This window comes from Geospiza fortis, unplaced genomic scaffold (genome assembly GCF_000277835.1).
Source record: "Geospiza fortis unplaced genomic scaffold, GeoFor_1.0 scaffold89, whole genome shotgun sequence".
NCBI lineage: Eukaryota > Metazoa > Chordata > Aves > Passeriformes > Thraupidae > Geospiza > Geospiza fortis.
Window position 1 is genome coordinate 129,352 of NW_005054615.1, and position 20,489 is coordinate 149,840.

Below are 20,489 nucleotides of genomic sequence, written 5' to 3' on the forward strand. Positions count from 1 at the left end.
GGGAAATTCAAAGTTTGTGATTTGAGGTTATCCCAAGCTCTGTAAGTTAAGCACTTTAATGTTTGGTTGGGTTTTTTTCCCAATATGTGTTTTTTTGGTGTTTGGGCAAGTACAGAATAAACTGGAAACCAGACACAAACCTGTTTCAGTGTCTGTATTTAAAACAGCCACAAATATTTATTTGGCTTACTCCAAAGCTTTTTCATATTTTTCTCTTTGTCTGTACAAATGATCTGTTGAATGGCCCAAGCAGACCAATGTCTATTAATACTTGGATTACAACACAGTAAATGCTAATTTATTTTTTTTTTCCAAGAGTACAAAACATTATTTCCGTGTATTCAGTTCCTGATGTTTTTCTGAAGCCTTGCAGTTAATGGTGTCAATGCAGAGCTTGGTCTGTGCTGCTCTGCCTCTTGAGGACTTGTGGGAATTTTGCAAGGGTGGAGTAGAGTAGTTTGTGTCCTACTTCAGGCTTTTCTTTGTGCACAAGCAACTGGAATTTTTGTCTCTTGGAAGCCAGTGCAGTGTCTCCCGTTCTGATGTGATTATTCCTTGGAGCTTTGGTATATTTTGACCATGAAAATAAAAAACGTGTCTTAAAAGGTTGGGATAATTTAGGTTGAGAGGGCCCTCTGGAAATCACCTCCTCCAGCCCCCCTTTTTAAAGCAGGGCCAACTTCAAACATATCATGCTTTGTTCTTGCTCCTGCTAAAATTAGTTTGAGGAGGAGTATGTTAATGTGGCAGGGTATGGGTTGTTTCGAGCTGCTGCTTTCATTTCTGGTTTGCTCTTCAGCTGAGCTTTTTCACTACATTATCATTTCTAATCATGCTTTAAACTTAGGAGGACTTTCTTTTCTAGAACTCTGTTAAAAAAAATCCATATATCATTTCACCACAGGGAAAATAAATACCAGTAATTTTCTAGCAGTTCTTTACTACATCAACTCTAAATGTAAACTTAAAATTTTCTTATTTGCCCTTTTTCCTTAGCACTGATTTGTTTGGCTAAGAGGTACTTTTCTTAAATTCTTTTATCCTGGGTTGCTTTTGGCAAATGAATTGCAGGTAGTACAGAATAAAAAATGAGAATATTTGTGCAGAAGTTGGTAATTGTTGGAGGTTTTTTTGATAAGCAAGGTATATAATCCTTTTCAGATCTGCACATTCCCACCTATTGCATACAATCTGAGTTATTGCTCTGATTTGGGTACAGTTAAACATCTGATTAATATCCATTTAATGCTTTTGTTGACATTTCCCATGCTTTATAAATATTTCCCTAACTTGCATATTCAGATATTTATCCAAACATAATTGCTATGGGCTTTCCTGCAGAGAGGCTTGAAGGAGTGTACCGGAACAACATCGATGATGTAGTAAGGTAAGGCTTTCTTTTTCTTTTCCATAACTTAGAAAACTTTGAATTATCTTTTCTACACTCATTTATGTCCTGCTGAGGCAAGCCTGTGTGTTCTGACTTGTAGAAATACTGAGGTTTTTTGCATCTTGTAGATGTTGCTGAGATAGCTATCCTGAAAAATGTTGGTAACAACAAAAACCGGGCAGGCTGCTGTTCTGGGTTGATCTCAAATGCATATAATCTGCTTTTTTAGTGGGGAAATTTGATTTCAGTAACTTGTGTTGAAATGAAAAGAGGTTATTTACTTATAGAAAGACATCAGTCCAATGGCTCTATTCAGTGTCAAGAGTTTCCTCAGGTGACTGATGGTATTTCAGGATAAGTTTGCCCTTATCCTTTCTTCAGTTGATAAATGAAGTGCTTGATTAGTAAATTTTGATTTCAAATAGTAAATGTGGTAAACATTTGTTTCAAATAGTAGATTTGAAACGTGTTTCAAATAGTGAATGTAAAAGTAAATTACTTTAAAGAAAGGCTTTTACATTTGGTTGTGTTGAATAATTATGGACAAGAAGAAAGGTGACCTGAAATCTGTTACTGCTGGTAAAAAAGCCCCTATAGGTTGTCATTTTTAACTTCAGATAAAGTCATTACTCTGAACTGCTGGCTCAATTGAGAAAGAGGTGCAGAGTGTTGTAGGAACACTGTTGTAATTCATTTAGTTAAAACCCTACCTGGAGAGTGTGAGAAGCTGCATTAAAAACCAAACAGTTGGTAGAAGCTGCCAAAAGTTTGTGGTTTTAGGGTTCAAAGTTGTGATTTTTTTTTGAAAAGTGGTGCTTTGAGAGAGATCATTTGAAGAGAGATTATTTGAGGGGGATCTTCGAGAGAGATCATTTGAAGGGAAATCATTTGAGAGGGATCATTTGAAGAGAGATTATTTGAGAGAGATCTTTTGAGAAGAGGGATCATTTGAAGAGAGATTATTTGAGAGGGATCATTTGAAGTCATAAGTTCAGTAGCTCCATGAGAGACTCAGCCTTTGGTGTGAGGGATCATGCAGGAAGGTTTTCAGGGAAGGTGTTGGCTGTGTCTGGGCAAGGAGGTGCTTCTCCCAGCTGGGAGGTGTCATGGGGAGTGTCTCATAATTGTGCAGTGTTCCCACACAGCATCCTTGTGTGTGACCTGGAGAGACATGGGTTTGATGGATGGAGCCCTCAGACTGGATGGCTGCAGGCAAAGTGGTGTGGGCAGCAGCTCCTGGTCTCTATGGAGACCAGGGGACAGTTGGGGTCTCTGAGGGGCTGGAGCTGCTCAGCAGCTCTGTGGAGAGGGATTAAGGCCCCCTCAGCACTGTGTCCAGCTGTGACACTGAGCTGTGGGTGTCAGTCACACACTGATGGATCCAGAGGCACCTGGGCAGGCCAGAGGGCTGAGCATGCACCAACCTCATGGAGTCCAGCAGAGTGAAGTGTTGGTGCTGCCCCTGGCTCAGGGCAACTCCCAGCATCAATCCCAGGGGATGAGCAGCTGGAGAAGGCCCTGGGGGTGCTGGGGGTGAGGGCTGGGAGCCAGAACCCCCCCGTGCCCTGGGCTGAGCCCCAGCGTGGGCAGCAGGGCAGGGGGGGATTCTGCCACCTGGAATTCTGGTGCTTCCAATGTAACAAGGATGTGGAACTCTTGGAGCAAGTCCAGAGGAGGCCACTGAGTTCTGATGGGGCTGGAGCCATGGCAGGGGTGGCACTGGATGGGCTTTAAGGTCTTTCCCACCCAAACTGTTCTGAGATTCCATGATTCTACAGTTGTTGGCAGGCAGAACGAGAGCTGCAGGGATTTCCATGGGGATTGCGCCCAGGTTGGGACAGAAGTGAGCTGAGCTCCTCCATCCCCACCCTGGGAGGACTCCTCAGCCTCACCTGACAGTCAGAGCTCTGGAGGCTGTGGCTCCCTGCACAGCTGCGCTCAGCTGGGCTCCAGGGGCTTGGTTTTGCATGTTCCACTGTCATGACGAAAATCACCATCCACAAATAGCACTGAGAGTGTCAGAGCCTGGAGCTGAGCTGGCTGGGGGAGGTGCAGTGCCTGCATTCTCTGCTGCCCTGGTGAGCAGGGCATTATTCCCCTGGTAGATTAGATATTGGGAAGGAATTGTTCCCTGGCAGGGTGGGCAGGCCCTGGCACAGGGTGCCCAGAGCAGCTGGGGCTGCCCCTGGATCCCTGGCAGTGCCCAAGGCCAGGCTGGACTTTGGGGCTTGGAGCAGCCTGGGACAGTGGAAGGTGTCCCTGCTCATGGCAGGGGTGGAAGGAGATGAGCTTTAAATACCTTCCAACCTAAAACATTCTGTGATTTGTCCAAAGTCCAGCCTTTGCCCATGGCCCACAATTTTCAAAGGTGGAGTTCATCGGGGACTGGATATTCCATCAGCTTCATGAAAAGGTGACTAGAAGCAGGCTGGCTGGAAATGTGGAGTTTGTGGCTTGGGAGGGACCTTAAATCCCATCCAGTGCCACCCCTGCCATGAGCAGGGACACCTCCCACTGTCCCAGGCTGCTCCAAGCCCCAGTGTCCAGCCTGGCCTTGGGCACTGCCAGGGATCCAGGGGCAGCCCCAGCTGCTCTGGGCACCCTGTGCCAGGGCCTGCCCACCCTGCCAGGGAACAATTCCTTCCAAATATCTAATCTAACATGGGAATAATGTAAATAAATATTGATAGGCAGGAGTCTTTGCAGACCCTCTTCCATCCACAGCCTTGATTTCAGTAGCTTCTGGATGAAGGAAAATACATTTTAGTGGTTGAGGAGGTAGATATGTGTAAATTAGATTTTGGAATGCCTATATAATTATTAAGCTGTCCATAAACACTGATCAAAAGGAGCAGTGATCACCTAAAAGCATCATCAACCAAATTAAGATAAGCAGAGATGTAAATTAAATGGCTGCAGGGAACTGGATGCTCAAGTTATTATTACATTTGTTACCTTCTCTTTTTAAACAAGAATAAAATGTGATCATGCAGCATTGTGCATGTTGCAGTCCTCATCTGCTCCAGCCATCTTTTTATTGGGGAGTTTTTTTCCAAATGCCTTTTATGCAGAAGTCCAAGGTGCTCAAGCTCCTGAGCAGTTGATATTGAGCCAGGATCCAGCAGTGGGCTTTTTCTGAATAGCTGGTACCCTGACAAATTCCAGGCTAATGCTGGCTGAGAAGTACAACCTGCACTGCTGGCTCTGACACTTGGAGAGGTTTTGGATGGAATTTTGTCCTTAAAAAAAACATCCTACTCCACTATGTGGATAATCCTGGAAAAGCAGAGCCAGCTCTCCTCACTCTCTGGTGTGTGTTAACAAAGAGGAACATCTCCTGAAACAAATCCCAGTGTCCACCATCTTCCTGAGGCTCTCCAAGGCTGCCAACAGGGGTACCAGTGGCACTCAGGGAATTTTTTTTTTTATGCTGCAACTTGGAGTTTCACACTCACATCTGTTCCCATTTTAGTGCAGGCCTTTAACCACAGAGCTGTTCTAGGTTCTTCTGGAATATTATGACTGATAACCAGAGCTTGTTTTTGCTTGAGCTTTCCAGGATTTTAGCAGCTAGTGTTTCTTTTCAATTTGAACAGCATGTTCTGTCATGGCTAATTAAATTCCTTCTGGCTGATGTGCAGATACACACTGTTGATGATGTTAAGTGTAAACATTTGCATGTTATTTCTTCTTGCACATTGCCAGGTGACACATCATATATAATCACAGCACTTCTGATGAATCATGCTTGCAGTTTGGCTTGCTGAGGCTTGTAGGGGAAGTTTGTGTTCCAAAGTGAGCATGGAAATGAAATGAGTGTGAAAAAGTGGAGTGGTCCTCCTTCCAAAACCCACAGTATCACTGGGGACAGACTTCAGAGGCAAATAATAAAAAACCTGGGATTTAAGTGAATGATTCTGGCTGGAACTGGAACACAAGAGTTATTTTACCTGCTTTTCTTCCTTGTGGCAAAATATTTGGCACAGGTGATTAAATAGGAAGCGTTTCCAGATACCTGGTGTGATCCATGCTTTCTGTTTGAAAATAACCAAGCCTTCCTCAGCTTCTTACAGTGACCTGCAGGTGTTTTAGGAATCAGGAAATCAGTCCATGTACAGTAAATATTTCAGTTTCAGGTCAGACGTTGCTTCCTTTAGTTGCATTAGTGGTGTTATCCATGCTGTTGGATTATTTGGAGGAGTGAGGTTTCCAACACTCTTCCTCCTTGATTTTTGGGGCACTGCTGGGATTGGGAATGCAGAACTGCACATGCTGGGTGCTGCTTTAAGGATGCTGCAAATTGAGGTCAATAATATTCAATGTATATTCATACGTACTTTTTTTTTTCTCTTGAAGGTTTTTGGATTCAAAGCATAAAAACCATTACAAGATATACAATCTGTAAGTATGCTCTTAAAGATACATTCTCCAAAATAATGACTTGTAAAAATAGCTGAGCAGTGCAAGTGGCTTGTTGCTGTCCTGAAGCAGAGCTGGGGATGTTTTGCACATTTCTTAAAACAATTAAGGCTGATTGAGAGCACTGGTACTTCATTTAGTGGAGCTGAGTGAGGTTAAATGAAATGCTGGTGTGTATTCATGTTACTTGAACGTTTTTAAATGACTTGGCATGCAGCCCATCTGGAGCTTGGGCCATGTGATTAAAAAGTGAAAAGTAATTCACAGCAGGCTTTCTGTCCATGTAATGTCCAATTGCCAAATGAATCTTTTCCTGCTTTTTTCCTCTATTTTAAAAAAAATCAAATTGCATTGGTACCAAGGCTCTGTTTGCTTCCTCCCTTTTCTTGTCTGTCCCTGTTTATTACTTAAAAAAAGCTGTTGGAGCAATTGGTGGTGATTTCTGACTTCTCTGAAAATTTAGTTCTGCAGAAAGCTGGTACTGTTACAGGAGTTTTCTGGTTTTGGTTTTATTTTTTGGGGGTTTTTGTGCTGTTCCTTCATCTAATTTATTCATTAGCTTAGACTAATTTCATTTGTATAAATGATTTAGTGATGTCAAAGAGTTGTGGTTTTCCTACCCCTCATTTTTTTCCTCAAACTCCAAGCTGAAGATTGACTCTCTGAACTGTTACAGCTTTATTGTTTTTTAAAATGAATATTTGAAAATATCTACAGTAATAGAAAAATTATTGTAGTACTGAAATGCATGGCATTATAATCTGTCAAGTCATTAAAACAAATATTTAAAAATAAGGATTTAAATCTGTCACTAGGTTAGCTAAAGGATTGTGCATCAATTTTCCCTGATATTGGAGAGAAGTGACAGTAGAAGCTGAGGAACTTCCCAGTGGTCATTGAAGTTGTTGTGGGGCAGAAAACAGGAACAGCTTTTTAAAGTTGGTAAATGAGAAGAGCAGTGATGAGAGAAATGCATTTGACCTTTCTCTTGCTGCTCTGTGTGCTTTCAGCTGTAGAAAAAGCTTGTCCAGGTGTGCCAGAGGTTTTTGTTTTCAGTTTCCTTATATAAAAATTGATTTTCTTGTTGTTAACTGCAAAGCAATCACAAATGAATCTTGCTAGAATTACTTTATTCATCCTCAGATGAAAAATTTCAGAGGATAAAACTGTCTGGAGATATCTTAATGTTTGTGCAGGCCAAATTTATACACATAAATGCCATCAGGTGAATTGTGGCAATGTTTGGTCAGGAGATGGGAAGGAATTGCATCCATCAGATATTCCAGAGAACTCCATTTCTTCAGATTAAGCTGATCCTTTGTAAATAATGATCTATTGTCTGTGTTTCAAAGGAGGAGGTGGGAGTTCAGAGGAGTTACATGATTATAGTCAGAATTATTTCAAAATCTGTCATGGGATTTGAGTTCCCTTAAGGTAGCTGTTCCATGAAGCTGATAATAATGTGTGTATTGAACAGTTTTATCTAAAAGGATTTAGAGATTTTTCTGAAACTATGTCACTTATGCCCCATCCTCACATCTTGCCTTTTAACTTCCCAGCAGTTTGAGCAGTTTAATTTTCCTTCTTGTGTTGCTTCTCTTTTGTTTGCCTTTGCTATTTCTTCGGTATTCTCCTTAAATCTGTTTTAAATCTCCTTTAAATCTGTTCTTCCACTTGCATCTCCTAACTTCCCATGCTGACAGATTGTCACCTGCCCTGTTGTAATCACCTCCATCTTCTCCAGTGGGTTTCCTTGGGCTGTCCTGCAGGCAGGTGGTTCAAGGAAGGAGCTGTGAGGAAAATGTGGATTTTCTGTGCTTGCTGTGTCCCTGGGGCTGGGCTCTGGCACAGGAAGTCACCATGACTGATGGTGACTTTAACCTGGCAGCACTTGGCTTCTGAGTAGCTTTAAACTCACTTTAATCCTAAGAACAGCCAAACCCCTCCTTAACCCCAAAAATACAAAAAAAAATCAGGTTTCACCTGGAGATTTGATGCTATTTGAGTTATATTAGTGTTTAAAACTCCACCCCAAATGCACTTGAAGCATTAAGCCCCACCAGTATCCCCAGAGTGTGTGTTGGTGGGATTTCTGCTGCAAATACCCAGAAATTTAGTGCAGCTGAGCCAGGAGCTCTGCATTGCTTGTGTTCAACCATTTCTTGTGTATCCTTGGTATCAACAAAACTAAGTTTTAATCCCTCATGTTATTCTATTCATTGATACTCTCTCAAAATTCCAAATTTGATGGTTTTTCTTTACACTTGCGGATTTTTTTAAAATGTTTTGAAGACTTTCATCTCTTACTCCCCGTTTGAGCTGGGTGTTTCTTTAGGAGGAAGCAGGAAACTTTCCTGGATAAGATCTTTGTGGTAACTGCTTTGCTTCCCAGCAGCTTCCCAAATTCCTGTGCTGTAGGAAACTTTCCTGGATAAGATGCTTTGTGTGTTTGTTTGCAGCTTCCCAAATTCCTGTGCTGCTGGCTGCTCCATCCCCCTTGGATGGACACCCTGCATCCAGCTCTCTTCTCAAAGGCTCCAGTGCAGATAATATTTTTTGGGAGTCCCCTCTTAAGTGCCAGCTTAACCCGGTCACTTCTGACCCAGAGGAAGTGTCAGCACTGTGATTGGAGCTGTGAGAGCTGCCAGGCTTTTCCCAGCAGAGGGTAGAGCTCAGAAGGTTCTGGAATTCAGGGAAAGGGAAGCCCTGAGAGCAGCCCCAGCAGACCTGCCTGTGGCTGTGTCATGGGCAGAGCTCAGGGCAGCACTGGGAGGCTCCAGTTACAGTCACACAAGGAGCAGCCCGGAGGTTTGTGTGTCTGAAAGTGTCAGCTGGGCTCCATGTGGCTCCAGAGGCTGCAATCATAACATACCTGGGGAGCAGAGATGAGTTCAGAGCAGTCCTGAAACTGCTGTGGGAATTGGAATAATGCTGGGAAGAGCACAGGCTGTAATCAGAACTGAAGCTCTAGGTGTGATTCCTCTGCTGAAATGACTGCAGCACTTGTGTTTCAGCCTGGTGTTGTCTTTCATAGAACCCCAGAGTGGTTTGGGTTGGAAGAACCTTCAACACCATCTTGTTCCACCCCCTGCTGGGGGCAGGGATGCCACTGTCCAGGTCAGGCTGCTCAGGTCCCCATCCCAGCTGGACTTGGCAGGATTTGAGGCAGGATTGTTCTCAATTTTCCTGTCTGAACTGCACTTCCACTCACATCATCTTCTCTGCAGGGAGCAGCTCCAAGGGAAATTCTGGAGGGTATCCACTCTTGCTTGCTTTCCCCTTAGCCCAAGATCTGACCTGGCTGTTCTTAGGGTGCTGGTTTGGCTGCTTTAGAGCCCAGTGAAGGGTGGTTTGTGTCTCATCACTGCTGTTTATCCCAGGGCAAGACACATGCTGTGTGGTTTGCTGTGGTTTTGTCCAGCTGGAGAGGGTCTCTGAGTGGGGAGAGACTGGTGCAGCTCCAGAGCCTTCAGAAATGGGCTGCAAACACCCACAAATTCAGTGCAGCTGAGCCAGGATTGTGTTCAACCATTGCTTGTGTATCCTTGGTATCAACAAAACGATTTTTTAATCTCTCAGTGTGCCATTTCCCAGGTCTGAGGGGGAACTGCTGCTTGGCCTTCAGGGGTGATTTAAATTCAGGAATCGATGCCAGTGACAGAGCAGTGCCACAATCTCTGCTTGATCCAAGTGATCTCTGATAATATTAATGGGCTTTTTGGTGGATATCCTTGTGATCCCCATTGCTCTGAGCACCCTCACTGCTGCTGAGGCACCCTGAGCTGTGGTCTGGGTTCAGCATCCCTGCATGAAGGTCACAGCTCCTTGCTCTGCTCTCAGGTGTTTGGCAGCACAAAGCTGCTCATGTTCAGGGTTAGAAGGTGCACACTCAACTCAAACTTGCATAAATTGAGTCACACTGACTAAAACACAGCCATGGACTACAATTCCCAGAGGGTAAGTATTTGCCTTTCAGTAAAATAATTCACTTTCTAGTGAGCAGGCTGCTACAAAACATTTTTTTTTAAGTTTTTCTGTGTGTAACCTCTAGTTTTTAATCATAAAGGTGATGGGAATGCATGATTTTCCAGGGTGTGACAGATGCTGGGAGTGCCTCAGAGACTTGTCTTGAACTCTTGTCTGTTTTTCTTTTTCAGATGTGCTGAAAGACATTATGACACCGCCAAATTTAACTGCAGAGGTAGGTTTTTACTGCCTGATGTGTGTTCTCTTTAAACCTCAGTGAATGAAGGCCTAAAGGAGGAGCTGATGAATAGTCATGGAGGAGATTTGGGCACAAGGAATGATGTCAGATTGCTTTGAGTCATTGGAACAACTTGCTATATTCTTGGTGCTTTCAAAAAAGTGTGCTCCTGACAGTTAAAGATCAAAATCTAATAAAAAGTCTACAGTTGCAAAAAAATTTTTGCAGAATGGGTTCCACAGAAGTTTCAGTTCAGTGAAGCACAAATTCCTTGCACAATTTTTGTGTGAAGCACAAATTCCTTGCACCATTGACGTGTGAGGCTCAGAGGAGTCTGGTTTTTATGAAGGATGGAAATGGAGAACATTTAAGCCATTATCACTACGTGTATAAAGCAGCTTTGGGAAGATCTGGCAGAACTTTCAGATGCTAAGATAAAAATTAATTCCCATGTGTTGTCTCTTAGAGATGAGTTAGGTCTTAGACACTCTGCAGAGCTGCCAAAAGCAGTGGGGAATCTTTCAGGGGTGCTTTTTGACTTGACTGATGTAGCTTTGTGTCAGAATTACCTCTCCAGGTAATAAATAAATGCAGATTTACCTTTGTTCTTTGGGCAGAGGAGCATTTCTTGCTCAGAAGTTGTAATTCCTTCAGATGAGGGTAGATGAGGAGTCCTTGTGCCTACAGAATCGTAGGAGATGAACAAATTCTGGGCTTCTTCTGCATCATAGCAATGGCTGAACTTCTATTTTTCATTATTATTATTTTAAACCATCCATCTAATTATGAAAGAGGGTTTAGAACGTGACCAAAATGTAATTGGCTGCTTTCATGTCTGAATATAGAAGGGCTGAAATTGTCTTGTTGAAGTCGTCAGCGCTTCTGATTTGCTCTCAGGATGTTGAATGACAGTGCCCAGAAACCTCACTCCATCCTCACCAGCAAGGAAGAAATATTTTAGGATCTGCTGGAGCAGTGCTTTGGGGAAGAAGAGAAGAGGACATGTTCTAATATGGCCACAGCATATGTTTGCTTGAGTTTCTGCTTTCTGATACGGGGGTGCTCAGCTCCCTTTGCTGTCAATCCCAGCCCCAAGTGCTGCTTGTGACGGCACCTTTCACAGCTCCTCTGCACAAGACATGCTGTTTTTTTCATTTTCATCCTTGAATTAGTTAACCTCAGATAACCAAATTGGTGACTCAGGACTTCCTTAAGCAGAGGAACAAAAGTTGTACTTGAAAATCTCCTGAAGTGAACTGACTGCAAAGGGAACTTCTGATTGTACTGAGCATGAAACACCAGAATAGTTCATTATTCACCCAGGATGATCTTGCATCACATTAAACCCCAAACACTGAAAGCTCTTCATCTTCTTTGGGAAGTAGCTTTTGTGTTCATGGTTTTTCCAGTTTCTGAAATCCTTCCATGCTGGAATTGGCTTCTGCTTTGCCACAGATTTTCTTTTTTTAACCTCTTCTATGTGCTCTTGCTTCTTGCAATGTGTAGGGGCTGGGAGAGGGCAAGCAGGATTATTCTCCATTTTAAGGAATCCAAATTCATGGAGGAGCTGCACCTTCTCAAGGCCCTGCTCAAGACTTAATATTTCCTTCCTCTTAATCCCTGCATACCATACCAGGGCACCCATTTCATCTTCTCACTCCAGCTTTGAAGAAAGTACTCACACACACATTTTTAGCTCTCTTGAGTTTTCTTGCATTTCCTACATCATTGAAATTTGGCCTTTGATTCCAAATCTTTGAGAGCATCTTGAGCATCTTGTGACTACTTGGGAGTTTTCAGGCCGTTCTTTCAGGATTTCTTTACTCCCCATTTCATGGAAACCTTGCTGGCTGTGGTTGTGATAAACTCAAAGCCATACAGACAAATTTGCTGCTGCTTTTCTTCGAGATTTCTAAATAAATTCCATCTTGAAGTTCACATAAAACTTTGGGGATCATTCGGGGAGCCTTTGGATCTTCAATGTGGAAGAGTTAATGTGTTCATATTGTGTTGCCTCTTTAGCAAAGATTATTTATCAGCTTCCCCATTTGTTCTGGGAGATGAAGGGGCAGTCTGAAAACCAGAAGGCTGTGGACTTGTCCTGCAGTCCTTCAGCAGTTCCATAACTTCATCCCTCACTTGTGCTCTTGGAGTCCTTGGGGAGTCATCAAAAGGAGCCTTGCATGTATGACTACAGAGTGCTGCTTACGAAACCAGTACAGACACTTGCCAAAAAAATGAAATGTATTCATTTTTAGCCCAGAAAAGGAAATGGTGTTTCTAGCTGAGAATTTTGAAGTGTACCAGAGTTGTGTTTGTAAGATCCCAAGGCTGTAGGTGGAGAATTGGGGTGCACTTCATCAGCTGAAACCAGAACCTTGTGTGTAGTTCTGCTGGTCAGGGTGATATTGTCTCTCATCTGATCTGAGGTGGGAGAAGTTTGGGTGCTTCTCTCTGCTTAGTGCTTATTTTTAGCTCTCTTGAGTTTTCTTGCATTTCCTGCATCACTTGAAATTCTTTTCATCCCTAGGTGGAAAAATGTGTGTGAGTACACCCATATCAGAAAGGACAGCATTGTTCAGTGCTTTGACTCTAAACCCATAAGCATTGCCAGTGCCTTACCTGAGATTTCTCTCACAATTACCATTTTTGAAGTATGGAAATGGCAGGTTTTTGTTTCACAGGGCCTTTGAGCAGATTCTGAGGCTTTGTTCCCAATGTAGACCCAGCCATGTTCAGTAATTTTTCAGCAAAGTTCCTGTTGTCTGCTCAGTGACTGAGGCCTGGCCTTGTTCTCTCTCAGCAGGTAGTTTAATTATTGCTGGAGTAATGGCTTTTCACAAGGTTATTCTGTGTGCAGCATGCTCTTAAATTCTGGAAAATTCATGTTACAGAGCCTGTGCAGCTCAGCTCCATAGAGGTGTGAAATAGTTGCTCCATGGAGCAGGATGCCTGCTTACAGATGAATGGAGAAATGTCTGCTTATCATACACTGAATAATACTGGAATTAAAAATACATATCAATATGTGAGACTGGGGGGGGGGGGGGTGTGATTGAATATCTTAATTTTTCCATGCTTGTCACAAAGGTGACCTGAGCTTGCTTTGCCTTTTGAGGTTCTGATGAACTCCTCCTTCTCCCTGCAGTTGCACAGTACCCTTTTGAAGACCATAACCCACCACAGCTGGAGCTCATCAAACCTTTTTGTGAAGATCTTGACCAGTGGCTAAGTGAAGATGACAATCATGTGGCAGCAATCCACTGTAAAGCTGGAAAGGGACGAACTGGTGTAATGATTTGTGCTTATTTGTTGCATCGAGGCAAGTTTTTAAGGGCCCAAGAAGCCCTAGATTTCTATGGGGAAGTAAGGACCAGAGACAAGAAGGTGAGCTGTTGCTGTTCTTCTGTCCCTCTACCTAAAACTTGCTGCTTTTTCCTCCTTGAGATCCATTTGATGCTCAAACCCTTTAAGCTGTGTTGTCTGATTTAGCTCCAGTAGGATTGGATCAGTGCAGTTGGAAATGGAAAAACTTTAGTCACAACATTAAACCTGATTTTAACATGTCCTGTCCAAGAAGACCTGGACTGTTGATTTTAAATGGCTTTTTCAGCATTGTTTTGCTGAAAAACAGAGGGCCAGTGAACTTTCTCATTCAGCATTTTCAGCCCAAATGAGAGGATTGTTCCAGCTGATTTTTGCCCGTATGGATGAGTTGTTCATCTCCTTAGGTTCCCTTAACTGCTGTGGTGGGGTTTGGAGATGCATAGGGGAATATCCCATTACTGTTGGATGCCCCTTGTCTGTAAAGGGTAGTTAAGGACCTTTCGGGCAGCAGGGTTAGGCCTCATTAATGAGAATTTAACCTCCTTATTTGAAATCTTCTCCAAAGATGCTAAGATGTGACTTTTAAGGTCATTTTAGCAAGTTTACCTGCTCATTTTCCATTATTTCCCTGAGTGTGTTGAGCATCCCAGGGGGATCATCCCTGCAGGCCAGCTTCAACCTCCTCAAGCTCAGAGTTCTCCCTGTTCCTGCAGTATTTACACAAAATATTAATTTCAGTGTGTTGGTCTCCAATAAGAAAAGCTTCATGTCTGAAGGCTCTTGAGAGCATAAATGTCACATAAAGAATTTTAGAATTTGGCTGTTAATTCATTGGAAGGAGTAAAACTCCTCAGTCTGCTCTGCTGACAAGGTGGAGCTGTTATTCCATGTACTGCTGAGTTGGTTGTGGTGTCATGCTGGAGTGGAGACAAGACCAAGGTTTCCCATCAAAACTTTGTGGCTTTTGGTAAAAGTGCATGAGAGAGGCTAGGAATGAGCAGTGTGCTGAATAAACAGAGTAGATGACTCCTGCTGATAAGGGTTATCTCCAGAGCTGGATAAAGCAGCATGAAAACTACAGAACTGAACAAATACACAGTGACATGCTGTGCCTCAGTTTCCTTTTGTGAAAAGAAGGTTGTATTTCTGCAAGTTGGGTGTTTGTCAGTACCCCAGGGTACTTGGGCATCTTGGAGGGGAGGGAGAACTCAGTACAGGAGTAGGGAGAGCCTTGTTTACCTGTCTGTAAATACTGTCTGTAACCAGCAACTTGTTTTGGTTTCAGTGTCTGTACTGCAAGAATTGACTTTTTTCCCTTCCCAGCTCCACTTGAGCTTGGTTATCTTGATGTGGCCAGTGGGCAGCATGTGATTCACATAATCCTTCAGTAGTGTTTATAAACAGGTACTGCAGTGCAGGTTTCTGGAGCCTTTCTTTCCCTTGTGGCCCATATTTCAGTGTTATATGTCAAGTGCTGCTCTCTGATTTGATATTTCACCACACCTTTGTATAACTGACTTCCTCAATTCAAAGTCAATGAGGCATCAAAAGAGCTGTTTGCACAAAGGCACAAGCAAATGCCTTTTTTCTTTCTTTTTGGGCCAACATAGATATGATAAAGGAAAACTGGCTTTAACAGGGACCAGATTTTCTTGGTTTAAAGCAAGGACAACTTTGCACCTGTAGCTGCTGAGAACAGCTCAGCTCCAATCCCTGCTGCCATTAATGCTCAGAGCAGAGTGCTGCTGTGCTGGCAGGAAGTGTGAGTGTAATTGCAAGAGGAAGTGTGACTAATTGGTCAAGAGCACAGCCCTGAGTACTTCTGGAGCCAGCTTTTCCCATGTGCCTGCTGGGAGAAGCAGCTCCAGGGAGGCCTTTGCACCATCAAGTGAGAGTTGTTGGAGCTGAGGCTCAGAGTTGCTGGTTTTGTGCTGGGCAATAAGACATGGCAGACCCCAGGCTGTCTCTGAGCAAACCCTCTCCTGGGGTATTTTATTTCCTCTACAAGCTGCCTCTTTTGGCTTCTGAAACTCTTTGTAGTGGGGGGAGCTTAGTCAGAAGAAGGGAGTGGTGAAGATTAGGAAGTGTGGGCTGCATGGTTGTGTCTGTCTGGCTCTACCACCATAGAACAAGAGTGACTTTTATTTTCCTTTTGAACCAGAGGAGACAAAGAGTTTGCTGAAATGGGATAAAGACCAATATTTGTTGTCAGAGCTGGGGAAGAAGTAACCCCCCAAAAGTCTTCTAAAGAAGCTGCTGCTTCCACTGTTTGAAGCGATTAGTTTATCCCACTTTTTTCATATGGTAGATATGACCCACTGCTGTGGTGACAAAGGCTGGCAGCTTACCTTCCCACAGCTGGAGAAGGTCTTTATTTATTCCTGCCTGTGCCTTGGAGGGTTTTGTGGTGAGGATTAGGCTTGGAAAGCAGCTCAGTGGAGAGGGATCAGCTGTTCAAGTGCTGGAGATGATCCACTCAGGAGCATTCTTTGAGCACCAGAGAGTTTTATTTTCAAGGATGGCTCCTAAGAGTTCTCATATGGGGAAAGGCTCAGAGAATTGGAGTTCTTCAGCCTGGAGAAGAGAAGCCTTGGGGTGACCTGACTGTGGCCTTCCAGTACCTGAAGGAGCCTGCAAGAAAGATGGAGAGAGACTCTTTACAAGGGCCTGGAGGAACAGGACAAGGGGAATGGCTTCATGCTGGCAGAGTAGGCTTAGATGGGATATTGGGAAGGAATTCTACCCTGAGAGGGTTGGGAGTGCCCAGAGAAGCTGTGGCTGCCCCTGGATCCCTGGCAGGGTCCAAGGCCAGGGTGGACATTGGGGGTTGGAGCCACCCTGGACAGTGGAAGGGGTCCCTGCCCATGGTGTGACCCTGGATGGGCTTTAGGTCCCTTCCAGCCCAGACCATGCTGTGTTTCTGTGGTGTTGATAGAACAGGAAGTGAAACCCAATTAGTTTGTGTGAGGCGTTGCTATAACAGAACAGGAAGTGAAACCCAATTAGTTTGTGTGAGGAAGCCTCAGAATGACCCTGTGAGCAGGGCAGGGTTCCCATGTCTGGTGTCAGGGCTCATCACTTGTGGTGTCTGTTTGGGGGACATGCTCAGGTGCCAGCTTCTGCTAAACCTGCTGCTCTGAGGCTGCAGCTTCACCCTCACAGTAGGCTGTGTTCTAAAGGGAGTGTGGGAATATTGTGTCCAAAATATTTGTTCTTCATAGTCCTGCCTGTGCTGAGAGGAGAACCTGACAATGTTTGGGAAGCTCTTGCATAGGGACCAGAGGAGCTTATCTCACATCCATTTAAAAATTGTGATGATGATGATAGATGGGAAATAGAAGCTTGAACTACTTCCCTGTCCTTATTCTTCTGGAGTACAAGTGAGTGCTGGTTGATTGCACCCCCATAGAATATTGTAGTTTGTTAGGAAAGTGTTCTGCTTGGAATTCAGACCTTTGGAAATGGAGAACTCTGAGTTCTGCCTCTGGGACTGCTTTTAGGGTCTCAGGATGTAAAGCTATGTCTCCAGGGAGTCAAACTGTGGCTGCAGGGCTAAAACTGCCCTGTTGGACAAAACCTGGCTTTGCTGTGGTTTGGACTGTCAGTGTGAAAGTGTTCCCTTGGTTCTGGTCCCAGCCTTGTTTGTCCTGGGGTTTTTCCTTAGGACACATCCATTATGGCCCAGGGAAGCTCTGGGCAGGGAGGAATGTGTTCTCTTCACCTCTGTGCTTGCCTGGCAGCCCTGGCAAGCCCTGCTGGGGCTGGGATTTGCTCAGTCCTGAGGCTCAGATCCCAGGAAGGAGAACTTTAGAGCTCCCTTAAGGAGTGGGTGTGATAAGCACTGAGGACATCCGAGCCAAAAGCAGGGCCAGTGTACAAGGCTGCTTGGGAAGGTCATTGTGCAAGTGCTGCAGGGAAAGGGCTTTTGTGTAGTTTAGAAGCAGCTCTAGTGATAAGGAGACATAATAATCAACATTTTAAAAAAAATGGCAGGAAGTGACTATTTTCATGTGTGCATAATAGAGACTTACTAAATTAAAAGCACTCTTAGCTCCTGGCTGTTGTGAGGTGAAACTAAAAGTTTATAGAAATATGAGGTCTAGGTTGTGTCACCAAATGCTCCCAGATTTGTGTATGAAAAATCTTTGTTTATCTCCAGTTTATTCCAATTCCACATTCAGTTTTAATCAGAAAGATTCCTTACTGATGCCTTTGCAAGTCTGCAGTTACAGGTTGTTCTAGACCATGTAATGCATTTTCTGGGAAATGAAACAATTTTTCATCTCTATCAATTTTATTTGAAAGTATTGGCTCTAAAAGCTTTAAAACTTTGCCCTTATTTGAAGCTTTGAGCTGATTTAAAATCAGTAATAAAAACATTCTTAGGTTTTATGCTCTCAAAGCAAATGTTTACCTCAGAGTTTGAACACTTTGGGCTGTTGGGCCTGTTTTAATGAAACTTTCCACATTTTTGGGAAAATATTCCAGGATGTTTTGTAAAGAGAAGGCAGCACCAGTCTTGAGTACAGTGATATTAGCAAACATTAGTCTTTTGACTTAAAATCCTGTCAAAATGTAATTGCCGTAGTGGTAGATTTTAGAATTCCTAAATGTAGTGGTGCTTTAAAGTTTGAGTATGTTCAAGGCACCTCTTGTTAAACATTTTTTGCTCTCCGTCCCCAAAAAAGCAGCAGCATGAGACTATTTTTGACATAACCCTCAGGCTGTCTGTGGTGTTTGTTTTTAAGAAATGAGAAAAATCTGCATTCTTTGCTCCATTGCTGGACATGGGTGTTTGGAGAGCACAGAATCACAGAAGGGTTTGGGTTGGAAGGGACCATGGAGGGTTGTTCCAGCACTCCTGCCATGTCACGGACATCCCAGGCTGGCCTTGGAGACTTCCAGGGGCAGCCACAGCTTCTCTGGGCACCCTGAGCCAGAGCTTCACCACATTCCTAAGGAAGGATTTCTTCCCAATATCCCCTCTGGCCGTGGGAAGCCATTCCCCCTTGTCCAGGTTCCTTTTCCATATTTCCTGTAGCCCCTCCAGGTCCTGCAAGGCCACAGTTTGGTCACCTCAAAGCTTCTCCTCGTTGGGCTGAAGGATCCCAATTCCCTCAGCCTTTCCTGGTGGCTCCATGCCCGGAGTACCTGACAGAGCAGTGCCCTGCTCTGGGTGCTGCTCAGCAGTGACTGAGCTTCTCCTTGGGCTGGAGGTGATGAGCAGGAACCCCTCAGTGATGCTGCTCCAAGGTTTTTGACCTTTGTTTTCCCTCTGTTTAGGGAGTGACAATTCCCAGTCAGAGACGCTACGTGTACTACTATAGCTACCTGTTAAAGAATCACCTGGATTACAGACCAGTGGCACTGCTGTTCCACAAGATGATGTTTGAAACAATTCCCATGTTCAGCAGCGGAACTTGCAGTAAGTACCAGCAGCCCTTCACCTCTGCTAGGGAGCCTGGTGGCATTTGGGATGGGGTGGTGGCACCAAGAGCTGCACATGTTGGAAGAAATCGCATGGAAACACCTCACAGTCCAAAATCTGCTGGTTTTGTGTCCTCTGGGATCTCCCAGGTGTAGGTTGTGAAGCACTCAGGACGGTTTTACTACATGTAAGTGTGTTAATGGTTTGAAAATAAGTGATTCTATCTGGAAAAAGCCTCCAAGATTGAGTCCAGTCTGTGCCCAGTCCCTACCTTGTCACCCAAAGCAGAGCACTGAGTGCCACATCCACTCCTACAGGGATGAGGACTCCATTTTTTATACATTTTATGTATATTTGGGTATTTGTTCCTCACTTTTATGTAAAGCCTCTTTTTTTTTTTAACACAGCAACTCTTGGGAAACATGAATTGCTGAAAAACATTTGCCTAATGGCATGTTGGCTTCCAATGCAGCAACATCATTCTTCCCATGATGTTCAAAAAAATAATAAAAATAAATGAATCAGTTCAACTGGGTAAATAACTAATTAACTCTGGAATAAACTTTTCTTTATGTGGAGGTTTCTAAAGCATTAATACACCTGTAAATGATTAATCTCATCTGCTGATACACTGTGTTAGTGAGGAACAGCAGATTTGGTGAAGTTTTGAAAAAAACAAACAAATTCTGCTCTGTCCTGTGGGCTGTGTTACAGGGCAGTGACTGCTTTGTGTTGCGTGCTTGGTTTTTGGTGGTGGAAAAAATCTGATGGTTTTGCTTTGGGGATTACAGCAATGTGTAATTAATTCCAGTGCCTCCTGTGGCTTTGATTAAAATTGCCCTGTTAATATTGTTGTGAGACAGTACCTGAACATGTAACACACACAAGAAACAATGGAGCAGCTTGTCAGCCTGTACAGGAGGAGGGAGGGAGGAGCCTCTGCCAAAATCCCTCTGCCTTAGGGAAGAGGTGTGCAGGTCACAGATTTCTGCAATTACCACTTATTTCATGTTTTGGATGAATTGGGCTGTATTTTTGAGGCTGAACTGCTCAAGTGAGTGCTGACTTGTGTGTCCATGGGAGGATGTTGGGACAGACAACAGATTGGCCAAGCACCTGAGAAGATAAAAGAACTATCAAGCTCAGCAGTTGTATGCTGCAATATTTTAAGTTTCTGTGGGGTTCTCAGTGATTTTTTCAGAGTGTGAAATCGATGGTGTGGTGTCTTCAGCTGTGCTGGCAGCAATTTTACCAACCTGGGAACTTTGAATCTGCCTTCCTTGGTATCATTGTCCTGCTCTAAAGGCACTGACAGGGCAGAGCCCAGCCGCTGGGGCTGAATGAGGGGATGACAGAGTTTCACAGCTCTCAGGGTTCAAGGGAGATAAGGGCAGGAAGAGAAGGGTGTGTGGAGACCTCACAGCACTGTCCAGCCTCTGAAGGGTTTGCAGGGAAGCTGGAGGGGGACCTTGCAACAGAAGCTGTGGTGATAGTACAGGGGGGAATGGCTTGAGACTGGCAGAGGGGAAATTCAGGTGAGATAGACAGAAGGAATTGTTCCCTGGCAGGGTGGGCAGGCCCTGGAATGGATTTCCAGAGCAGCTGGGGCTGCCCCTGGATCCCTGGCAGTGCCCAAGGCCAGGCTGGACAGGGCTTGGAGCAACCTGGGACAGTGGAAGGTGTCCCTGCCCATGGCAGGGGTGGGATGGATGGGATTTAAG

The 20,489-nt window shown here is 44.1% G+C and overlaps 1 protein-coding gene across 1 annotated transcript in view; it reads left to right on the top strand.

Annotated features, from left to right (window-relative positions):
- Positions 1 to 1,284: 1,284 nt before the first annotated feature.
- PTEN (phosphatase and tensin homolog) overlaps positions 1,285 to 20,489 on the top strand; it is a 28,510-nt gene continuing 9,305 nt past the window's right edge. The window contains exons 1-5 of the mRNA XM_005430281.2: positions 1,285 to 1,387; positions 5,747 to 5,791; positions 9,967 to 10,010; positions 13,162 to 13,400; positions 18,624 to 18,765. Coding sequence (XP_005430338.1) covers positions 1,326 to 1,387; positions 5,747 to 5,791; positions 9,967 to 10,010; positions 13,162 to 13,400; positions 18,624 to 18,765 — 532 coding nt within the window. The 5' untranslated portion in view covers positions 1,285 to 1,325. The remainder of the gene's footprint in view (positions 1,388 to 5,746; positions 5,792 to 9,966; positions 10,011 to 13,161; positions 13,401 to 18,623; positions 18,766 to 20,489) is intronic.